Source organism: Rhopalosiphum padi, chromosome 1 (genome assembly GCF_020882245.1).
Source record: "Rhopalosiphum padi isolate XX-2018 chromosome 1, ASM2088224v1, whole genome shotgun sequence".
In the NCBI taxonomy this organism is placed as follows: domain Eukaryota; kingdom Metazoa; phylum Arthropoda; class Insecta; order Hemiptera; family Aphididae; genus Rhopalosiphum; species Rhopalosiphum padi.
In genome coordinates, this window is record NC_083597.1 from 49,139,037 (window position 1) to 49,163,842 (window position 24,806).

At 29.2% G+C, this 24,806-nt stretch overlaps 1 protein-coding gene across 6 annotated transcripts; it reads left to right on the forward strand.

Moving 5' to 3' along the window:
- The first annotated feature begins 943 nt into the window (after window positions 1–943).
- On the forward strand, window positions 944–19,300 carry LOC132916936 (E3 ubiquitin-protein ligase UBR5). Of its 6 annotated transcripts, none has more exons than XM_060977397.1 (43): window positions 944–1,322; window positions 3,255–3,602; window positions 3,667–4,041; window positions 4,103–4,332; window positions 4,401–4,636; window positions 4,695–4,966; window positions 5,039–5,190; window positions 5,255–5,509; window positions 5,744–5,854; window positions 5,915–6,102; window positions 6,180–6,297; window positions 6,354–6,508; window positions 6,585–6,858; window positions 6,945–7,055; window positions 7,127–7,258; window positions 7,386–7,650; window positions 7,874–8,283; window positions 8,382–8,617; window positions 9,425–9,663; window positions 9,720–9,841; window positions 9,905–10,149; window positions 10,217–10,377; window positions 10,444–10,621; window positions 10,687–10,831; window positions 11,038–11,386; window positions 11,453–11,547; window positions 12,251–12,573; window positions 12,631–12,820; window positions 12,886–13,154; window positions 13,765–14,041; window positions 14,141–14,242; window positions 15,351–15,470; window positions 15,526–15,650; window positions 16,175–16,263; window positions 16,343–16,559; window positions 16,672–16,860; window positions 16,937–17,242; window positions 17,319–17,523; window positions 17,584–17,794; window positions 17,868–18,074; window positions 18,136–18,283; window positions 18,348–18,581; window positions 18,647–19,300. In XM_060977397.1, the coding sequence occupies exons 1-43, from the start codon at window positions 1,261–1,263 to the stop codon at window positions 18,857–18,859; spliced, it is 8,889 nt and encodes a 2,962-aa protein (XP_060833380.1). In that variant the 5' UTR covers window positions 944–1,260; the 3' UTR covers window positions 18,860–19,300. The 6 variants fall into 6 exon arrangements, with proteins under 6 accessions (XP_060833380.1, XP_060833381.1, XP_060833384.1 ...); XM_060977398.1 differs by having other exon boundaries at window positions 17,587–17,794; XM_060977401.1 differs by having other exon boundaries at window positions 4,449–4,636.
- Window positions 19,301–24,806: the final 5,506 nt, after the last annotated feature.

Genomic DNA, 24,806 nt, shown 5'->3' on the forward strand with positions numbered 1-24,806 from the left:
AATTTTTTTTAAACTATAATTTAGTTTTCTAATTAACTCAATATCTTAATACCTACTCTATACTAAATAGTCACTATGACAACTGTTTTTTTCCACTTAATTTAAAACATTTTAAAAATCATGTTTATTATATTTATAAAAATATATAATACAATGTATGTAGGTACCTATTTATGATTAATCAAGTTATTAATTAATTAATTATTTATTTGTTTAATTTTGTTGAATACTTAAAATGATTTTAAATAACATAAAAAAAACAAATAATATGTTCTTTTTTTTAATGATAGTGTTAATAAAAACGTTTTTATAGTAACTACCTAATTTCTTAAACCACTATAGGGTAACTAATGTTAAATGAGAATGAATAATATATAGTTGTAAATAGTATAGGTAGGTATAACTGTATAAGATGCATTTTTTAACTAAACTGGTGAAATTGTTGCTGTGAACATTGTAGGTTTCGAGTGTACCTTTTCATTAGGTACTTAAATATGTAAATGTATGATCGACCATTGTAATAATAGATAATCGATATTTTAAATGTTAATGAACAACAAATTTATAAACTCCCCTCGTCAAACATTTAATTACGCTTAAAAGAATACAAGGTATGCCCTCGATAGTCGAGGTCACAAACTCACAAAAATGTGTCGTTATATAATAATATAATATTAATTTCTATTTTCTATTTCTAGGCGTTTTCGTCCTATCAATATTAGTAATTACCTTTACCTATCATGACGTTTATTATGGTCTGTGACTCCCGGCAGCACACAGCTACACGCCGCGTTTCGTTTGATCAAGAAATCGTAGTACCAAACGACGGTGGTAGTGTGGTACTATTGGTAACCATCGGTGACCAGCTGCCGTCGGCATGGTCGTGACTCCCTCCCACCATGGCACCGCCGCACGGCCATAGTGCCATACTCTGAGTAGCGAACCATTCGGTCCTATACCCCCTCGTTTTTGTCACCGTCACCATCCTCATCATCATCATCATCATCGTCAAAAATGGCGATAGCATATCTCGCTCGTTGAACCGTTTCTGTGCACGACGTTTAGTGGTGTGTTTGTGTGTATAGTGCGTGCAGTTTTTTTCATTTGAGTCGTTTTTTCCGGCTCTATAGTCCCTGCGTGATCCGTCTCGACGGTATTTGTGTTCGCCGCCCCAAATACCGCAGCTAAACGTCCAGACGTTCGTCGGACGGTTCGCGTTGATGTGCGCCGGCAGACATTCTCTGCCTCGCATCGCGTCCAATGTCGTCGTTACAATTCATCGTCCATCCAGCCCCTGGAACGGATGATCAGCTCAACGACAGGTCGGCACATACACTTATTCAATCGTTTTAGTCTGTCTTCGTGTTGTTCTTTGTTAGTTGCTGATGGGACGCGTTCCGCCTCCCCCCGACAGTGTGTTTGTCGGTCGTGAACGTCGTACATATTTTTACCTTTTTTTTGCGTTTTCCGTCTGTCGGACGATGCGTTTATGTTTTCCCGCTGGGTGTGGTGATGCCGATGCTGGTTCACTAAACAGTGTTATTTTATCGATTACGTGAAAAACGGATTTTTTCTTTGATTTCGACGCCCATGTTGTACACTATACACAATGGTCATATGATATCAGATAGGTTTAACCCGGTCAGTTCATTTTAGCAATTAGCAACTGTTATAATTTTATAAAAGTATTAGTCTGAAGACTACTTTTAATAATATAATATAGTATTTGGACTACTGTTTTTTAAAAATAATAATAATTGCTGAGTGTCAATAAGAATCGGAACAGTACCTAGGTTGCAATATGGTTTCAGTATCCATCGTCTCATCTGAATTAATTTAATTTATTTTTGTCGTCGTTGTTTGAACGATTGTACGTTTTACAACAAGTGTCCCTTAGTCGTGTATTGTTATAACAACATTTGCCTACTTACTAATTACGGGTAAAACTATTCAAAAAACACTGTTTTACATTTATGTATTATTGTAAATTTATAATGCGCATCTTAATTTTATGGGATAGTATTAAATGGTTTTCCTTTTTAAGAAATATGATTAGGTAGGTACCTAATATTAAATAGGAATTCTATTATAATAAAATAAGAACTAGGTACCAATTTTATTCTACATTTTTTTTGTTTATTTTTGTGTTAACACACTAATTGTACACAAATATGAAATGGATATATTCATGTAATTAACTTAATTAAGCTATTATTGTGAGGTGGTACATTCGTTATGGTTATATATAGTAAATAAGTATATTTAAAATATCCATAGGTTAAATCATTATAAAAATTGAATATTTTTTTGTGTTTATGAATATGCGCATATAAAACTATGTATTATATTAGTGGTATTACCCAAAATTAGGGTTGACTATTTACGTAATGTATTTTTTGATAACATTGTTTCTGCACAATTAATAATTAAATAAGACAGTATACATTTTGTTATAATAACTGTAATTGTATAGTTTTTAATGTTAATAATTTTAATTTTGCCTATGTTCCCATTTTTATCGTAAAGTACATTCTTGTTTTTATTTGTGCTAAATTATAGATTTTATTAATTAATTATATTAATCAAAGATGACAAAATAAATAAATTTGTTAAATATGTATACTAGCTCATCAATATTGTAGAGTTATATTACTATAATTACTAAAGATAGTTATTTATAATAATTATTCTCTAATTTATTCAGTTATTAAAACCAAATTCTGCTCATAATAAGTACCTATCTATCAAATTCCTGTTCTGAGTACCTTTGTGCTTATATTCCTAGGTAATCACTAAAATTGTTGACAATAGGGATTTCTTTTGTGTAGGTATCTAATAATTAATAATGATTGTTAATTAAATTCTAGGTTTTATTAAGGTATCTACATTTTAAAAATGTCTGCTGTTAAAAATAAACTATACCTACTTATTAATACAATTGTTAATTGAAGTGCTATTTGTGCTCTATTACTTTTAATAACAAATTTCAAACCATTAAAATAATCAAAAGTACCTATATTTTACCGTTTTAATTAGATTTAAAATGTTGTGACTAGTGTTGCTAGTCAAGTTTATATTATAATTTTTATTACTTTTTATGATTTAAAATTTTAATCATGTACTTATTTATCAATTATGAAATAATTTTATTATATATATTAAAATATTATTAAATAGTAGGCATCTATATCACATTTGTATATAATAAATAAATGTACTTATATTTAATCAAAATTTGTTCTATTTGTTTTCAGATTTAAAGAAGTTTCAGAACGTTTAAATAGAAGTATTTTAGGAAATACATCATCTTATCCTGTGCTATCAAATATCAAATCTCCAATCAAACAAATTGTAGTTGGACCATATCATATTGGCTTATTATTTGAAGATGGACGAGTGGCTCGAATTCCATTTACAGTACTCGCAGAAAGATTGGACTTGTCCAGATCTACTGGAGATGCCAATAAGTTGCCTTCTAAATCCAGCAGTGGAAATAGTGGAGGTGGTGGTGGTGGGGGTGGTGGAAATTTAAGTTCTGCCACTCGTCATCTAACTCGACGAGCTCGTATAATGAGATCAGGAACATTCCGTGGAACTTCAAGGTAAAATGTTCAACATTTCTAATATTATGTAGAACTCAGTATATAATTATTGTAATTTATTTAGATCATCTGGTAGTGGTGTGATAATGAGCAGTGGTTCATCAAGTGGACGTCCAGTTATGCCAGCTCAATTTGTACCAGAAGAGCTTGTAGCTCAAGCACAAGTTGTGTTGCAAGGTAAAAGTCGAAATTTAATAATACGTGAACTTCAGCGAACAAATTTGGACGTGAATTTGGCTGTCAACAATCTTTTATCACGTGATGACGAAGAAGGTGATGGAGAAATTGAGGAAGTCAATGGACCTGGTGGAGACTCTTATGTTCCTGATGATTTGATGTCTTTATTGGATAGTGGAGGATTTCATTCAGATCATTCTGTTATTATTGATGCTGATGCAATTTTTTCTGAAGATATGTTTTCATATTCTTCATCTAGAAGGTAAATGTGATATATTTTATTGCATTTTATTTAGCTTTATAAGTATCTACATGGATTTTAGACCCATGTTGACATTTCGTAGGAATGGTGCTAGAAGATTAGGCGAACGTGATCGTGTAAGCAATAGTGCAAATGACAGTACATCCAGTGATCGTAATTCAGGACCCAGTGATCGAGACAGTTTCACTAGATGGAGAGATCGTCATTGTTATGGACAGCAACAACATCGTCAAAGACAACAACAGTGGCTTGAAGGAGCACTACGTGATTCAGCATGGGATAAAGATACAGGTAAATTATAATAAAGGAAATATAAGTTTAATGATCTATTATTATGCTTTGAATTGTATTTTTTATAGACTCTAAAAAAAAGGACTCTAACGTTGGACCTTATGAATTTTCCGCAGACTCTAAGAAAAAGGATAGTAACACTGGCAATCCTTTGTGGTTGTCCAATGATGCAGAATATTGGCCAGAACCAAATGTAAAATTTATACAAATTGCCGCAATCCACTCAGAATTAATTGCCTTGTCTGCTGGAGGGCAACTTTATCAATGGAAATGGGAAGATGCTGATCCTTACAAGACTTTAGATGTAGGTAAAACTTATGATCTATTTAACATTTTTATTCATGTAATACATTTTTTTTCAGAACAATGTACATCATCCAAAGACTAATGCTCTTGGTTTAACAAATGAAAAAGTAGTTCTTCTTTCTGGTACTATTATACGAGTTTCTGTAGTAACTGAATCTAATAAAGTAGCTACATGGATGGATGAAAGTCTTACTCATGCTGCTACTGCTTCTAAACTTGAACATCCAGCTCAGCTTTATTCTGAATTTGTTGTTGATCATGTAATTTCTATCCATACTTGTCCGCTGTATACTTTAGCACGTTTGGAAAGTGGAGCACTTTATTGGTGGTATGTATTAATTTTACTATTAATATTATAAAACATTTGATGAAATTTAAAATACAATTATTTCAATCACAGGGGAGTATTACCATTTAATCAGAGACGTAAAATATGGGATAAATATCGTACTAAAGCTAGAAAACAAAAAACTAATAATTTAAATTCTGATATTATTATTGGAAGTCAAGTTTGTATGAAAAACAGTCCACTTTATCAGCCAGGAGCTATTGGTATTTATACATTTCTAAATGTTAAACATATTATTGTGTTATTTATATTAATATTTATTTATAGGCATAACTTTATACGGCGGCGAACCTAAAATAGGTCAATTATTAAATTCTGCCTGGACATATGCTGATGTTTGCAGATTTCAAATTTTGACACCACCTCAGATATTTCAGTCTCAAAATATTAATAGTAGTTCCTCTAAATCATGCTCACCTATTGAAAAAAGTAAAGAGACTGCTGATAGAATTGACATGCCACCACCTCCTTCTCCAGCATCAAGCACTTGCAGTGAAACAGGAAGCACTATTCAAAGCTCAAGTAAGTAAATTTACCTTTTAATTAATGTGTACTATAAACAAACACCTGCCTTGTGATGATGATTTTTCATATATATTTATATTATATATATTATTAATTAAATAATTAAAGGCAGATTTGCATGTATAGAATATGAGAAAATTGAAAAAAAAATGTAATCTAAACTTATCAAAGAGTATCTTCTAAAGGTTATTGATTTATTAAAAATTTGAGTTAACGTATGATAATTTTCAGAGAGAACCAAAAGAGTGACAATGAAGGGCCTTGAAGATGATAAAAATATTGAAGAGGATTGGCCACTAAAAGATGTTGTATTTGTTGAAGACCAAAAGAGTTTGCCTATTGGTAATTTCCATAACAAAAATGATTTATACACATTGGTTATTATACATTGCATTTTTATAGGTCGTGTTGTTCATTTGGATGGTTCATATGCTGCAGTTAAATTCCCTTGTGTTTCAAAAGATATTATAACTGGAATATTTCCTAAAGATAAAGATCCAAATACGTCTGCAAGTGATGATGTAGTGACAAACATCATAAAGATGTTAGACCAAAATGAAGTTAGATTAATGAAAAAAGATGACCTACAGGTAAATAAGAAAAAAATTGGTTATTATATTATTTAAATTTTTGATTTTTAATGTTTATATAATTAATTTATACTTAGGTTTGTAAAGTGGCTGTTGCAAGTAAAGTACCAGACTGTTTTCAGAGAACACCTAGAAGAATAAATATACCAACTGATAACGGAAATCAAATCCTTACTTTAACTATTGATGGTCAAGGTATATTAATTTATTGACATTATTTTTTTTCATATACAACTGTATTTTATTTAAAGGTGTACATGCTATTGTAAAAAATGGTTCAAAAATCAGTTACATCAAATTTAATGTAACTAGTGGAAAAATAGAGCAAGATAGTCCATTTCCGGTTGATGCTAGTGCTTTAATAGGATTGAATCCTGATAATATGCAGATTATTTGTACTGCTGAAGTAATTTTCTATTTAATATCATAATTTATAACTTAAAAGTAAATTGTAATTGTAATTTATTATATTTTCATTATAGAGCAAAGATAATATATGTATTTTACGTGATGGTAATCGAACTATATATCCGCTTGCTAAGGACAGTACTGATTCAATGAGAGAGCCACAATGGTTAGATTTGGGACCTGTACGGTGTATGGGTATTGGTTCATATACAGTTACTTCTCCTCACGTAAAAGCAGTTGCTGCCATCATAGTATTGGATGTAGAACAACAAATACTCATGTCCCGAATATTAAAACCCAATCTTGAGTCTGTTAAATTGTTGATACAACAGTTATCACTTGAAATTGGTATTAATTATTATAATTATATTTTATTATTCAATTTTATATTTTCTAGGTACATTTAATGAAGGCATTTTTTTGCATTTTTATAGATAATGGTGTCCTCTTATCACAGATTTTAGCAGAGCGATGCGATGGTAATCGTAATCTTTTACATGCTTGTGTTTCAGTCTGTGCTCCTATTTCAAATAAAGAACTAGAAGGTATTAAAAATATGTCATTTTTAATTAATAGTAAGTATTTATCTAATGTGTATGTTTTATTATATTTCTAGAAGGAGATAATGTATCAAATCAACCAAATTCCAATGTAGACACTTTGAATGTAATTCAAAAGGCATTTGGAGTACGATCAACATTTAGCTTACGAGAAATGATGAGACGAGCTTCAGCTGCTGTTAGATCAAGTAAGTTAATGTATGGTTAGTGAATTAAGTTTTCCTATGTTAACATACGGGAAAATATTAAAATATAGTTACTTAGATTCATACATGTATTCAATTGATAAACATGAGTGATTTTACTAATCATTAGATACCACTAATAATTCATCTGACTCTGAGCCAATGGAAATGAATGATGAGGCACCACCTCCAGGTACTGTTCCTGAACCATGGCAAGAACCAGTTAATGCAACTACTCAGTCAAACCCAGTTTTACAAAATGAAGAAGAAACAATTCAACCTACGCCACCAATTAATCCAAATACTGAAAGAAGAAACAACGCATTGGCTATTTTACGACTACTGTGTGAATCATCTGTATTTTCACCTCATCTATTAGATCTACTGACCGCTAAGTATGTTAATATTAGTTTTCTTCAAAATTTGGTACAAATAATTTTTTTTTTTGTTATTTATTTATTTTTTTTTTTTATATATTATTTATACATTAATTTTTTTTTTTATTTTTTTAATCTGCTCAATGATAAATACTTATAACTTTTTTTCTTTAACCTATCAATTCTATTATTTTACTTTTCATAACAATTCTAAAATTAATTTCTTATTTAAATTGTTTAGAGATGCTCAAGGATTAACACCATTTATGTTGGCGGTGACTGTTAGAGCTTATCCTGCTGCTATTATTTTACTTGATACTATCCATCGTGTGGTTTCTAAAGTAGTACTACCGCCTAATATATTTGAAATGCAAGGCACTTCGACTACCGAACAAGAGCATGCAATTAAAAATGTGATGAGTGCTTGGAGATCTTCAGTTGCTGGAACAGGATCCAATCCTACTAGTAGTAACAAAGTACCTTCAGAAATAGCTCCTCAGCCAGTACCTTTGTTTAAGAATTCGCCTGTTGGTAACTTTGAATTACCACCTTATTGGTCACTATCATCATCTGGATTGCCACAGTCACAACCACCACCTCCACCACCACCGCCTCCACCATCACAACAACAGTCAAATGATTTTTCTAAAGGTTAGTTTTATTAAAAAATATTAGTATTTTTTAGACTATTTTCAAAAGTTTTCCTAATCATATTGAAATACTTGATTGAAATACATTTTTTATTATAGGATATTTTCCTCTTCCACCACCTCCACCACCTTTATCAATTTATAAGACACATATTTGGTATACTGAGAGATCATTTTATCGTGAAAGTGATAGTGAGAAAATTCTTAAAGCAAAGGAAGTTTTAGCTTCTATGGTGTACCCTGCTGGCTCAAATCCAGATTACAGTCCATTGCACGTTATTTGTTGCAATGATACTTGCAGTTTTACTTGGACTGGAGCTGAACATATTAATCAGGTAATATATTTTATATGTGCTATTTTTTAAAGTATTGTGCTCACATTTTGTCATATTTTGAATAATTAATAAGAATTAGTTTATGCATGGATTCCTCACACTTTTGTTCTGTTGATATTCTTAAATATGTTTTTTTTCGTGTGTCAAAAATTATGTCTAAGTAGTTATCTGACTTGAAATATATAAAATGGACTATATTGACTTCATGATATGAGTATTAACTATATACATAATGCTTAGGTCTCATGTCCCTGGCAAATATGTTTTCTAGTGTTGTTGTCCCTTTGTTATTTTTTTTACAAGTTAAATAATATTTTTTTTAATTTATTTATTTTTCCATAAACTTTATTACAATTAACTATTCATAGTGAGTATGTAGGAGTCTATTTAGACATAGTATACTCAAAGTAATGGTGACAAGTTCAGTTTAAATCAGAAACAAAATATCCCCTAGTTGTATAATACTTATTAAAATGTTGATTATAATATGTTGTGATAAAATTATTTGAAATTAATTATTATTGACTTTTATTTGTTTTCATATTTTCTAAAAAAATAATAAATTCATGTTGGAAAACGTATTAATTTTATTTTGTTAATATGGACAATGATATATTATTGAACAAAAAGATATTCTATGTAGTAATAAGTATCTGTTTTTAAGTATATCTTTAGTTTTGATAAATAATCTATTAATGTCATAATTACTAATAATGATGTAGATTGATGGGTAATCATTAATCATAATTATGAGTTAACTTTAAATATTAATTAAATAAATTATTTATATGTATAATTTTGTACCAGGATATATTTGAATGCCGTACATGCGGTTTAACTGGATCATTATGCTGCTGCACAGAGTGTGCTCGGGTTTGTCATCGAGGCCATGACTGTAAATTGAAAAGAACATCCCCTACTGCATATTGTGATTGTTGGGAAAAATGTCGCTGTAAAGCTTTAGTGCAAGGTCATCAAGCATCGAGATCACAGCTACTAAACAGATTAATTAATGAAACTGATTTAGTAACCCATTATAATTCAAGGTATTATTATAAAATGTTATCAGACTACAGCTATTTAACATTTTTTAATTTTTCAGAGGAGAAAGTATATTATTGTTTTTGGTACAAACAGTTGGCCGACAATCAAATGAACAACGTCAATATAGCAGATCATCCAGACAACGGGCTGCTTCTCGTAAAACACCATCTTCTGATATTGGTAATATTTCAACCTAATTGTTGTATCATCAAAGAGATATTTTTAATGTTTTTATTATTATAGAAATGGATATGCCAGATCATGATTTAGAACCACCCCGATTTAGTCGTAAAGCATTAGAAAGATTACTAAATGATTGGCCTGCTGTAAAAGCAATGATAATGTCAGGAGTAAAAAATGATTCTGAATCTAAATTAACAACTGACCAACCGTATTTAAAAAACCAGTCTGGTACTACATTCCTGGACAAATTTATGCACTGTTTACTTTTTAAATGTAATGCTGAAGTAATAACTAACTCATTTTTAGTAAGTTAATATAATTTATTTATTATTTTGAAAGGATAATATACTTATAATATTTTGATATATTTAGATGGTTGATGCTCTGGTGACAACAATTGTTAAAGAACTGCATAATCCATTAAGTAATTCAGCTGAAGTTAACTCAATAGCACGTCGTTTTATTAGATCTGTAATACGTGTATTTGTTGTTTATAGTGTTGAATTAGCCCCTCAAAATAATAAGCGACGAATGTGAGTGTATAATGATTAATGAGTGTAAACATTTTTTATTTTTTATTTTATGTTTGTTTAAATTAGGCTTGGAAATTTATCTTCACCATTTGCTAGAGCAAGACGAATTTTCCAATCAATGATGAAATTATCAATAGAAGAGTTATGTGAAACAGCTGAAAGCTTAATTGCGCCTGTTCGTCTTGGTGTCGCAAGACCTACTGCTCCATTTACTTTGTCTACTAATTCCAATCCAGATATACAAGTGTGTATTATCACAATATATATATATTTAGAAAGAAAGAATAATAATAATTACATATATTTTAGAGTTATGAAGAAATATTTTTTGTAGAGCCAATGGCTCCAAATAACATGAACTTGTCTGATCAAATAGAAGGTACTAATGTTCACAGACAATCCCAAAATGATCAACCTCCAATTGATATAGAATTAGAAGATGAAATGGCAGACAGTAATTTTTTTTATTAACTAAATTTTTAATTTAAATGTAGTTGTATGTGGTCTATCAGTTTTCAACAAATTAGTGTCTTGTACATAATTTTATATATCAAAATGTCTTAAAAAAAATCTATAGATATCTGAAAACTGGTTGAGTTTCTTAAAAAATTAAATTTTTAGCTTTAACATACTATAAGTATTAATAATTATTTTTTTCAGATAACGATGGCGAAGGTAGTGATCCCGAAGATGTTATGGGGAGTGTTCTTGAAAGTCATGTTCGTTTAGGGCCAAATAGTATTTCTGATTCTAATCAACAAGGTCCAGTTGACCCAGAATCTGATACAGAAGATATGTTAGTTGAAACAGATTCAGATTCTGATCAAAGTAATCAAGATGGTGGTGGTCAAAGAAGTGTTCAGACAGGAGCTACTGCTGGATCAGATACTGACGATGAATCAGGAGAGTCTACTCAACAAGAAGATGGGGAAGAATCTGAAGCTGGAGAAACTGATGAATTAGATGCTGAAGAATTTCTTGTGTCAGAAGATCAATTAGAAAGAAGAGCGTTAGTTTCAATTATAATAACACAATTATACAATTTTAACATTAAATTTTGTTTAATATTTTACAGTACATCTTCTGGACAAGGACATAGAACAAATTTAGCACCACAATCTATGCAATGGGCGATTAGAAATCGCGATACTGCCACTCGAACAGCAACAGGTAAATATTTATATTGTTATTAAATTGAGTTATTAAAAGTATAAGATGCTAACCAATTATCCAATTATTATTGTTATTTATTTATATTATAAATTATTTAAATAATATATTTACATATCAATTTCTTTTGTTGTAAAACGTGTTTATTGATTTTATTTTTTTCAATTTAGTTTTTTCAATTCTCGATAAAATATAATTTGTATAAATTGAATGTATAAATTTTATTCTTCACAATTTTTGTTCTTGGATAAGAAAAAAATACTCATTTTGTGTAATATTAATATTTTGTATATTAATATCAATAGCGTGCTGAACAATTTTCAGACCTGAAGTAAATAAACTACTTATTAACCCATTTACCTACAGCTTTTAATATATATTTTTTTTTTACTTAATAGTATAAACATTATTATTAAAAATAAATTATATAAGACTAAATCAATTGTCCACTCATCTATTTTGTTCTTGAAGTAATTACCTCTAAAATGCCTACTTTGGCACACTACTAACTAACATAATATATTAGAGTATATAAGCTGATAAAAGGTTGTAAATTGAAATATATATCATAAGTAATGTATGGCTTTTTCAGTGATCATATATTTTTATATAATGTTAAAATTGTTAATAAGTAATGTATTATAATATCTTGCCCATTATTTCAAATATTTTTAGTGTTAATAAGGAAATTTTTATTTTATAGGGTTTAGAGTTGCTTCTGGAAATTCACTAGTATTCATAGATCCTACATCATTGAGACGATCTGCTGTAGCTGCAGTTAGTAATAGTACAAATAATTCTGGTAATGGAGGCAATAATGCAGCAGCAGCCGCTGCAGCAGCAGTTGCATCTGCTGCAGCTGGTCTTAATGATTCAATTACAATGGCTACTACTGCTTCAAGTTTAGCTAGAGCATTTGCAGTTGTCATACGACAAATTGCTGATTTATTAGTTACATCTATAAATGATCCGCCATCATTACCAATACCAGTGCGCATATCAATACAAGATACTTGTAGTTTACAGGTAATATTTAAAAGATGTTCTCTTTTATATTATTATTCAAATATATATTTTATTTAGATAATAATCGAAAAGTCACTTAAACCTACTTGGGATTGGTTAATGGCAATCATGGATTCAACTGAAGCTCAACTTAGGTTTGGTGCCTCACTTACTCAATCATCTGATCCACAACATCCAAGACATCCTTTACATTCAACAACTACAGCGAATACTACAAATACAATGCCTAGTACATCGTCTGGAATAGGTAATGTTTTAAGAATTTAAGTATGGTATGTATTATGTAATAATTTATCTATTTTTATTTTTTAGGTGCAACTAGTAGTAATAATAATCAGGCAGTTGAACCCCGACGTGAATTTATATCATACTGTTTATCTCTAATGCGTGCTCATAGTAATGAGCATGGAGATTCTTTACCAGTTTTGGATGTTTCTTCGTTAAAACATGTTGCTTATGTTTTGGATGCTTTAGTGTATTATATGAGGGCTGACACAGCTGCTGTTAATTGTCAATCGATAAATACACCTATTCTTTTAGCAGATCCATTAGATCCTGAACCCTGGGTTATAGATCAGCAAGTAAGTTTTACAGCATGTAATTATATGTGTATAATATATTAATTATATAGATGTTTTATCTTACAATATAAAATATTCTCCGAGATATATAAATGTAATTATTTTATGTTATATTGATACACCTAATTAATCTTCCATGTGTGATAAATTCTTTGTGATCTTTCTTATTACAGTAAAATTTCATTAATCTAGACTAATTGAGGCTTTATGTTGTCCGAATTAATGAAAGTCTGTATTAAACAAAATAACCAAAAATCGTAAATTATAAATTTAAGAAAATTTTATTGGATAAATTATTAAACTAATATTAATACATATCTAACAATATTAAACATAAAAAATATTGCAATAACCCGTTTTTATGGAAAATGTATAGAACTTGTTTTCATGTTTATTCCAATCTACGGCATAAACTAGCGTAATTTACGTATTATAAATTTATTAACAGCTGTACGGATTAAGCGATGTCCGGATTAATGAGATTTTACTGTATTTACATCATAAGTTTTTGAGCTTATTTAAAGTCAACTCTTATGATATAACTTGGTATTCATTACTGTTATTAGCTCTATTTAACTAGGTTTTAATTATTTATATTTTTATTTATTAGGACGAAAATGACAATGAAGAAAATGATGAAGAAATTAATACTACTGTACCATCGATCAGCCAAACATCTAGTCCAAGATTTGTAGACATGGATTCTGGAACTAGAGGTCGACGACATGCATTTTTCCAACGATCAGATTCTACTTTATGTTTAGGATGTCCTCCACCAGATCCTTTTGAAACACCTATGACTCAAGCTATGCCATTAGCTGATCAACCACATTTACTACAGCCAAATGCACGTAAAGAAGATATGTTTGGTTCTCCAAAACTTTCAGGTATGTAATTGTTTTTAATTTAATGATGAATAAATAAGTCATAAGTTATATTGGTGAAGAAAAAATATTTATTATTTAAATACATGATCCATTTTGTAGCACCTTTAGATGGATCATTGGAAGGTCTGCCATCAAGGCTTAGTTTATCCAGTCGTAGCGATAATGGAAGTGAACAGTTACCCAAAGAACATGAAAGAAAAAGTTGGTAGAATAGAGTAGATTTTGATTTTATTGTGTAACCCAGAATTCAGTTATTTTTGGTAAATGTATTGATAGAATTTGGTTGTCTTTAAATATTGTTTATCGTTACAGTTTCAATATCACATAATATAATGAATGAAAAGGTATAATAATATTAATTTAATATCTTATTTTTTTATTGATATTTTTATGGTTTATTTTTCTTGTTAAACTTAAACATTAACCTATTCAGTAATAAAATATATAATGGCCAAAACATAAAAAAATATTTTGTTATTTATTGCTAATTCATGTTTAAATAATTATATTATAAAATTAAAAATAATATTTACAAGTTATATTTTTAATGTAATATAAAATACTAGGGGCATGAATCAAAACTGAAAAAATTTAACTTAAACTTAATTATCAACGATAATTGTTTCTGTGGTTACATGATATAATTAATTTAATAATTAGAAATAACAGTATTTTTAAAATAATTTAATTTAATGGAATGCATGTTTACATGTAGAAAAGAAAAACTAAAACAATTGTATCTAAAAATATTAACATGTCGATGTCCGCTGACATATTCATATTCTTTCTAATGTTGGAGCTACAAATTTCATTGTATTTAAATCTAAAGGAATTAAATAATTACTCCTTCCTGTTACTACTAATGAGAAATAATACTTTTTTTAAATTTTTCACCTATGTATCATATGCATTTAATTTGTTTTTACTGGCGGCAGATAAAAACATTTTACTGCGGACTTCTTTGTGTTAAGAACTTATACATCTAGACATGCTTTCATCTTGTTATAACTAATTTAAAACATTATTATAGTCAAATTATATTATAATTTACTTATATATGTTTATATATATTTATTTATGTAATTATTATCTTTTCAACTATATATATATTATGTAGTAAACAATATAGCTATAATTGTTTTAAACATTTTAGACATGTTTATTGTAATTATTAATTTCATATTAAATAATATTTTTTTACTTTAGTTCATTATAGATCTTAAAATTTGTTTTTATAGCAAGATGATTGCTTGAGTGTCTATTCCCTTGAATGACTTAGAATTATTGATATTTATAATTTAAATTTTAGGACAAGATACTGAACCAGAAGATCTTTCTATTCGTGCAAATGTGGTTGAGAAGTTTAATGAAATGACTGAATTCTTTGGCCTAGGTGATGAATCAGACACTTCTCAACCAATCCCCGAATGTAAGTAGAATACAAAATAATCATTTAAAAATCTAATAATCAATATCAATTACAGCTGAAATGACCAAAAGAGATCGAGACTTAATAATTGTACCAACAAGTACTTTCTCTGATACTACATCACCTATGCTGAAAAGTGTAATTGTTAGAGCTCCTTCTGGTGGAACTCCATCTACTTCTGTAAGTTGTTTTAAAATATATATTAAATAGCTAAAACTTCAAAAATTGTTTATTATATTTAAATATTTAACCGAAATATTAAATGTTATCGTTTTAATAGTATTATTAAAGCATTTTGTAGATAGGTAGATTTTTTTCTCAATTGAATTTGTTAATAATCTTAAACAATAAAGTTTTAATTTAAATTATGTCTAGCACTGTTATATGATATTTTAATATACTTATATCATAGTATTTAATAAAATAATATTCTTAAAATGAAATTTAGAAGAATTAAATTAAACTGCCAAATAAAATTACTAATACATATTCTTAGTTAATCTTATTCCAAATATGCCAAATAAATCTTTATTCTTTAATATTAGTTTTTCATTTTATTTATAATTATAAGTACTTATATGTTTTTGTAATTAATTGATAGATAAATCTTTAATTTCTGTATCTTATCTCTGTTATTTGATTTAGTTATAGAAATAGAAATGTATTAGATATGTTTTATTAATTTTTTGTTTATTTAAATATAGTCAAGTTCAGCACAAGTAAAACCAAATTCTGATGTGGACGATAGTCATAATTCATATCCAAACAATGATATTGTTAAACCAATGAATAAGTATGTTAAAAATAATTAATTATTTTTTGTTTGGCAAATTATATGCAATCTCATTATTAATTTTTGTTTTCATTTTAAGGGGAAGTCGTTTAGGAGAGAGTGTGTCCCATGACTTATTGTTAGGTCGCTGGCGTTTGACATTAGACCTTTTTGGTCGTGTGTTTATGGAAGATGTAGGCTTGGAACCTGGATCTGTTGTATCTGAACTTGGGGGTTTCCCAGTTAAAGAAGCAAAGTTCCGTAGAGATATGGAAAAGTTAAGAAATCAGCAAAATAGAGATCTAACATTATCAAAAGTATGTATCTTAGTCAATCTTTTTACAATGTCTTAAATAATTATATTGTGTTATTAATATTACTTAGTTATATGTGTTATTAATTTAAATAAAATTAATTAAATTCAAACAGTTGGAACGTGATCGTAATCAATTGATTCTCATGACTTTCAAAGAATTAAACAATCAGTATAATTCTTATCACCGTAGAACATCTAGTAGTCATCCCTGTCTAGCGGTTAATAGAGTAAAAGTAACATTTAAGGATGAACCTGGAGAAGGATCAGGTGTTGCTAGATCATTCTATACTGCCCTAGCTGAGGTAAATATAAATACATTTATTTTTATTTTTAAACAAAATATTATAAGTTAATTATTGATTTGTATTTTTTGTTCAGGCTCTTCTATCAAGTGAAAAATTGCCAAACCTTGAATCAGTTCAAGTTGGTGGTAGATACTCTCAATACACTGTTCTTCAACGTTTAAGAAATCGTGAGCGTACTGAAGCTCCCCGAATACGACATCCTGGTCCATTATCACCACGAGTGCCATCAAGACGGTCTGAGCGTAATGACCGCGAACAACGTCGAACACTCTCTGTTGATGCACGTTCATTTGTTCCTAATTCTGGATCATCCGATGCTAATCCTAATTCTCATCTAACTCCACACCAGCAACAACTTGGTGAACGCCTGTATCCAAAGGTATTTTTTTCTAGTTAAAAATAATTTTTGATCTTACTAAAAGTGTAAAAATATAATGTTTCAATTTCTATGATAGGTTGTTCAAATTAGACCAAGTTTAGCCAGCAAAATTACAGGAATGCTTTTAGAGTTATCACCTGCTCAACTACTAACATTATTAGCATCTGAAGAAGCTTTGAGAATGCGTGTGAATGAAGCTATTGCATTGCTAATGCAAACTGTTGAAATGTCATCACTTGTTGATGTGACTCATCCATTACCGCCTGCTGATAGTCTTCTTGGTATTTTCATTTTGATTTAAATTAATGTATAAAATTATTCATAAATTGTTTTATTTATAGAAGACGTCGATTTGTTCTTAAGTCTTTCCGAACAACATGGTTCTAAACCTGCTCCACCAGCAAAAGAAAATATTACAGAAGAAAATGTAACAGAAGAAAACTTGGATGATAACACACCATTATTTTATTGTCCTGGTAAACAAGGATTTTATTCACCACGTCAAGGAAAAGCTTCTTATGAACGCCTGAATGCATTCAGAAATACTGGAAGGTAAATTTTGTTCTTGAGTTATATTTATTCATTATAAATTGTTTTGCTAATTAAATATGTGAATGTTATTTAGATTGATTGGATTATGTCTTCTACAAAATGAATTATGCCCAATGTATTTTAATCGACATGTTCTTAAAGTGATACTTGGTAGATCTATAAGATTCCACGATTTAGCATTTTTCGATCCAGTTATGTATGAAAGTCTCAGACAACTTGTGCTAGATGCTGAATCTAAAGATAAAGAATCATTATTCTCAACTTTAGATTTAAACTTCAGGTATAATATATTTTTAATCTAACAAAAATCTTGTAAATATTTATAATTTTTAATATTTTAGCATTGATTTGAGCCAAGAAGAAGGTGGTGGAAGTGTAGAATTGGTTAGTTGTGGTGTTGATATTGAAGTGACACCCAACAATGTTTATGATTATGTAAGAAGATATGCTGAGTTTAGAATGTTTAAAACTCAACAAAAAGCCTTCTTTGTAAGTTAAAATTAACAAATAAAATGATAAATAGTTACAATATTGATACTTAATATTTTTCCAGGCATTGAGATCTGGAGTATTTGATGTAATTCCCGAAAGTTCATTAGATGGTTTAACTGCTGAAGATTTGAGATTATTGTTAAATGGAGTTGGTGATATTAATGTACCTTTATTAATCTCATACACGAGTTTCAACGATGAGTCTGGTCTTGCCACTAGTGATCGTCAAATAAAATTTAAGCGTTGGTTATGGTCTATTGTTGATAAAATGACTCCATCTGAAAGACAAGACTTGGTATAAAAAAATATCATAATATTAACTAAGAATTTTATTTATTAACACGTGTTACAAATTTTTAGGTATACTTCTGGACTGGATCACCAGCTCTGCCAGCATCAGAAGAAGGATTCCAGCCAATGCCTAGCGTCACCATGCGTCCTGCTGATGATTCACACTTGCCAACTGCAAACACATGTATATCTAGATTGTATATACCACTTTACAGCAGTCGTACTATACTCAGGCACAAACTTTTAATTGCCATAAAAACTAAGCATTTTGGATTTGTTTAAATTTGTGGTTTGTTATTTTAAATATATGTCAGAGAAAACTACTAAAACAAAATAATAATAATAATGTTTTTGACAAGTTTAAAAATCCTGTTTTATTTATTTTTATTTTTATTTTCAGTTCCAAACATGTTTATTTTCGTAATCATAATTTTCTATTTTTTCTTTATATATATTTGTACTTAAAAATATGTATCTGTGACTTCGAAAAAAAAAATTAAATATTATTAAGTGGTATAAACCATATTGAAATTATTATATTTCTCATTTTAGCTATAAAATAATTGTGCAGTAACTACTCATGTGATGTATTGAATTATCTATAATTTTTATATTTTTCTATAATTACTTATACAAAAATATGAAGAAATTATTATGTAATACCATGATTTTGTTATTGTTAGTGCTTTATATACATAATAAACTTTATGCTTTAAACATGTATTTTAATGGGAATCTGTTGTTTTTATTTAAATGTCCTTAATTTTCCTCCAACTATTTAACAACATAAAAGTTTGTTTAGATTAAATTGTTTATTTAATGGACCATATTACCATATACATTAGCATGCATCCACATCCTACTTAAATTTTAAGGATATATATATATATAAAAAAAAAAATCAAATCAAACACTAGCCATTGCTACTTGGTGCCTTGGTCCCGGAAAAAATGATCAAATATAAAATGTGTGGTTATAGTGGCTATTTTTTCTGATTTTCTGTAGTGCAGATTTTATAAAAAAATGTGTTTCTTACGTTCAAGACATGGTTGTAGATAGTCATATAGTGATAGTTGTAGCTAGGGGGCCAGGGGGAGGGGGGTTATTGGGATATTGTAAGAATGACCCTTTGGGCTTTGAAAGTCTTGATATATAGGTTATTATTTATAATTAAATACCTAGAATCTATTTACATTATATAATATTGCTATTATTTAAAGTATGAATGCTATATAGTTTGGAGAATTAAAAATAAAAAATAATTAAATGTTCACAAGTTATTTGTAATTTATGATGAATATTTGCAGATGTACACTGGTTAGTGAGTATGCGGGAAGTGAAGCCCCCCACGAGTATGTGCATCGTACATGTCTACCCCTAGGCTCTAGGAGGGGTATAGCTCCCCCCCCCTAAAAAAAAATTTGACCACCCTACGCTTATGGTCATAGTACTATAAAGGTGGTGCACATTTTTATTTTTTGTAGTACACATTTGCAATTCCGTAGTTCACGAAGTGTGTCGTAGTGCACACAAAAATAGACATTGGCGCCGCCGGCGTGATGTATAAGTATAAGTACTTCACGGTTCACTGGTAAATCGGCGTTTGTGTGCTCCGACTGTTCCGCCCTGTGAACTAATTCAACCGGAACCGACAATTCGTCTGCGACATCTCCGTGCACTTAGTATATTTTCGAACGTGATTATTCAAACGTTTCAAACTGCTCCGTAAACTTTCCTCGTGTATTATCCGTCGGGACGGTTTGAAATTTTCGTCAAAATCGGTCGAGTAGTTATCGAGCGTTTGAACTTGCGGGCATACGATATTCGTTCGTTTTTATCTGTACGTGCGCACCCATCTGTAAAAGCGGTGACCCCCCCCCCCCCCCGACTGACTGATTTATAATCGACGTACAGTGAAAATTGAGACTACGGCCGTATTATAAGAGTGCCCCGAGAAAGGATTTTCAAAAATTCGCACGGAAGTTGAACATTTGTTTTGTCTATACATTAGGGTTATTGGGCCATACATTATGGTCACAGGGAATAAATAAAATAAATAATAATAATGTTGGGTATCCACAGACATGACGATTGAATGTACCTATAATTTTAGATCCGTGTTTTATGCTAGGCAAAGTCGCCGCTTAAAATCTCTGTAGCTTTCGTTTAACGGAGTTCAAGACTGGGTATAGATCTACGGCAATGCAATTTGTCACGGTTTATGTGAATGTTTACTGTGACGATTTTCACACGTCGTTGAATGATTTTGTTAAATAGAGCTTTTTAGCGTTTATTAATGTACACGATTAGTCATTATCAAATAAAAACCAATTGAACATCATTTACAAAAAGGATTTATTTGTGAAAATCAATACGATTTACAGCTGGAATTTCAGTTACTATTTTATCTTATACATTCGTGTGACATTATATGAACTTCACTTAAAGTAAATTTATTGTAATGCATAGTGTAGGTATCCACCTGTCTATATCACTAAGTAGTATCTATAGTTCGTGATAATATATAGTAGTATAGGTATAATAGGTTATTGGATGTTTGCCGAAAACTTTGCATTTTAATAATGAATAGGATAATATTTATTTTTATAATTATTATCAAGCTAAAAGTAGCAATATTGCATTGCCATTATTAGATTTTTTTTTTTATTAACTCGATTACTTCCCGATGCACGTCTGTTTCTAAAGCTTGTGACTAATTTGTCTATAAAAAAAATACTGAAGCACTAGGCTAAGACGTTAGGTTAACAAGCAATTAAAAACACTCGCTACTTTTATATTTTTCATTATTTTTATATTTTAAGTGCATTAGTCAATAGTTACCAATGTTACCATACCTATTATAGTGCTTTTGCTTTGGTACTTAGTAACGGCTGAATGCATTTGACTGGTGTTTGGATGACGTATATTAAAGTAAGATTTTTAATGTAGGGCATGAGCGTCCGGTGGGGGGGGGAAGACTGGGCATTTGTCCCCCCCCCCTGAAATTCAAATAGAATGTTGAACATTTTAACTTTTATTTCGATTTACAAACATTTCCTCGATACTTTTACTTTAGTGTGTGGGGTTGGTATTTGATTTCATATAATTTTAACACATTTTGTAGTTTACAAGGAATAAACTTTTTTTAATGTATTTTTTGGTGTTTGATTTCATTATGCCCCTCCCTGATCAATATCCTGCGGGCGGCCATGATGTAGGGTACCTATACTTAATTGTTTTTGACGAATTATGCCAGGAAGTAAAATCTAGTGCATTACAAATTAAGTTAATTTAATAACCTTATATTAATATATTATTATAGTGATTACATATTACAGGAATTTGACCAATCACACATTAGAATTATTGCGGTGGCTATGTAGGGACATCGGGGGATTTAATAACTTACTGTTCTTATGTCAAATTAAATTCACCGCCCCTCATCCTAAAAAACAACTTTTATGTTACTAAATATCCTCAAATTAATTTATTTTCTCAATAATATGCAAATATTTTTTCAATTAAGTTAAGTTTAAAAAGAAAACGTTCTGATTCAAATATAATATTTGTTATTTATTTTTATAAATTAAAAATATATTCAAGAAAAACATAATTCATCAATTATAATAGGTAAATAATATTATGTTACTAATACGTAATAGGTAATAAAGGTGATTTTAATGGTCACTATTCATAGATTTTGTTTTTTTTTAGATTTCATTTTTGAAAATTCATCAATGAATATCTTCATACTCTAATGATGGTGTTTAAGATCATTATATTTATAGTTAATATGGCTAAGAAACTTAATCTTTATTGTAACATAGTTGATCGTAAATAATTTCTCATTCTTTTTAAAACAGAAAATTGTGGGGTGGTACAGTTAGTAGTTGGTGTTGAGACAATTATGTATTCGAAGGGTAATTTCAATATTATATAATATACAACGTATATTGTATTGTATTTATATTATATAAACAATTAGATAAGCTAAAATAAAATATAATCGTCGTCGTCATAGACTAGTTCCTGGGAAAAATAAATAAATATTGCTTTTCTAAAAATAATACAAGATCTTAATACACCGTTCAAAATGTTGAAATGGTAAAATAAATGAAAAATTATGTAAGTTGATTACGTATAAAAATAAAATAAATATTCAATACAATTTTTCCGCCTTACGCATAGTTCGCAGTGCCTGTAAAGTGTATAGAAACCACTGATCCAGTCATTACAGACGAGAACTTCTTAAAGTTAGTGTACATATTTTTTGGTCTCGACCGTGAACTTATGCTTACTGAGATTTTATTGTAGTGATCTCCGAGTTGGGAGGAAACACACAAGATATATTCATAATAATTATTATTGAATTCACCAATTAATGGACAATAATATTTATCCAGTTTTGTTTATAGTTAACTGAATAGCTTTAACGTTTTATGCCTTTATCTGTTGTAAAATCGATAGAATCTAAAAAAAAGAATTAGATATAAATAAAGAAGACGTAATATTTAGTTTACAAAATCATATATCATATACTTAACTATGAAATCATAAAATATTTGAAATATTTTTTTTTTATTCACACTACGAGCAAAAACATTGTTATTGATGATCTGGCATTTAGAAGTTACGTAGGTAGGTACACGATATTTCATATAATAACAATAATGTTTTACAATATGTTCTTAATAAACGCAATTAACTGAGTTGCATTTCGATTATCTCTTTTTGGCTCATACAGGTGATAGGCCAATCTAATTCAAAATTCGAACGAGTAGATTTTTTTTACTTATTTAACTTTGTGTACTAATAGAATAATAGGATCAGTGATAATCTTTCAAAATCACAATCAAAATTGTAATTAATATTAATCTATCAGTATTTTATAATTGTTGACTATCGTTTGAGTAAAATAAATGCTAAATCTAATATGATATTAATTTTTTTAAAACCATTTTTAAGGACGATTATTCTTAGTATACACATACCGTTAATAACTCGGGAACTACTCGTTCAAATATTATTTTAGATACATCAATATTTTCAAATAAATCATCTGATTAATAATTTAGTTATTTGCAAGTATAACTTTGCGCTGCCACAGAATATCACTTAAACGTTATACGGTATAAGAATCTAAATAATTAAGCATATAGTCAATATATTTATAGTTAAAGGAAAAACAAGGAGTGAGAAGATTTTGTTAATCTTGGAGAATATTGTATATAGTGTGCAATTGACGTGACCGTGTTATAAGCATAGTTTCGCTGGAAACCCGGTCACCAACTTCTAAAAACCAATGGATACCTTCATCCGATGATCAGCATTTTAAAATTTCAGAAATGGCACTGAATTGAATTATCTTTTACAATGGTTTAAAACTGTTAGTATGCAATGGACATCGCGGAACAGGCATAAACGCGACATAATAAAATATACAGTTTTCTATTTAAACATGTCTTGTATAATATAATAGTAAATAAAATATTACACAATGCATATACCGATCGTAATATAATATAATATATTTTTTTTATAATTTATTAATTTACAGAAAACCGATATATAGGCGCATGATGCGCGTATTATTATTTAATAATAATATAATATATCTCTTTTAAATAATAAGAGTAAAATTGGACCTTGACTTAAACGAGAATTTTGTTATACAATTTTTGATATTTTAATATTTATGTAATGTTAATTTTTGCGTTCGTTTTCTTGTTCGGACGCCTTTATTTATAATATTATATTATATACCTATTATAAAATATCGTAAAGGGCTAACATAATATTTAATATTAACTATATGAATCGTTTCATATATATGTTATATGTATATTTGCTAGTATTGTGCACTAAACTATGTGCTGAGTATTACCATATCTATTTAATTGTCTATATAAATATAAATAAGAATTAAGGGCGTTTGGTTAAATACTTAAATGGCTGCACACCATGTTCGCCGCGATAAATACAATAGACTAGTCGATGTATATTATTAAGAACAATATTATTATTGATGAATAATTATATGTTAACAGTTAACAATTGTAAGCCAGAGTATAAGTAACTTTGTTTTTAAACCAAAAAAATGGTGTTGAGGAAAAATAGTATTTTTCGAAACGTGTTAGATTCTATATTGTAAATGGGTATGTACCGCGGCGAAGTATAATAATATATATTCTAATAACTAGTTAAATATGATAAACACTATAATATAATA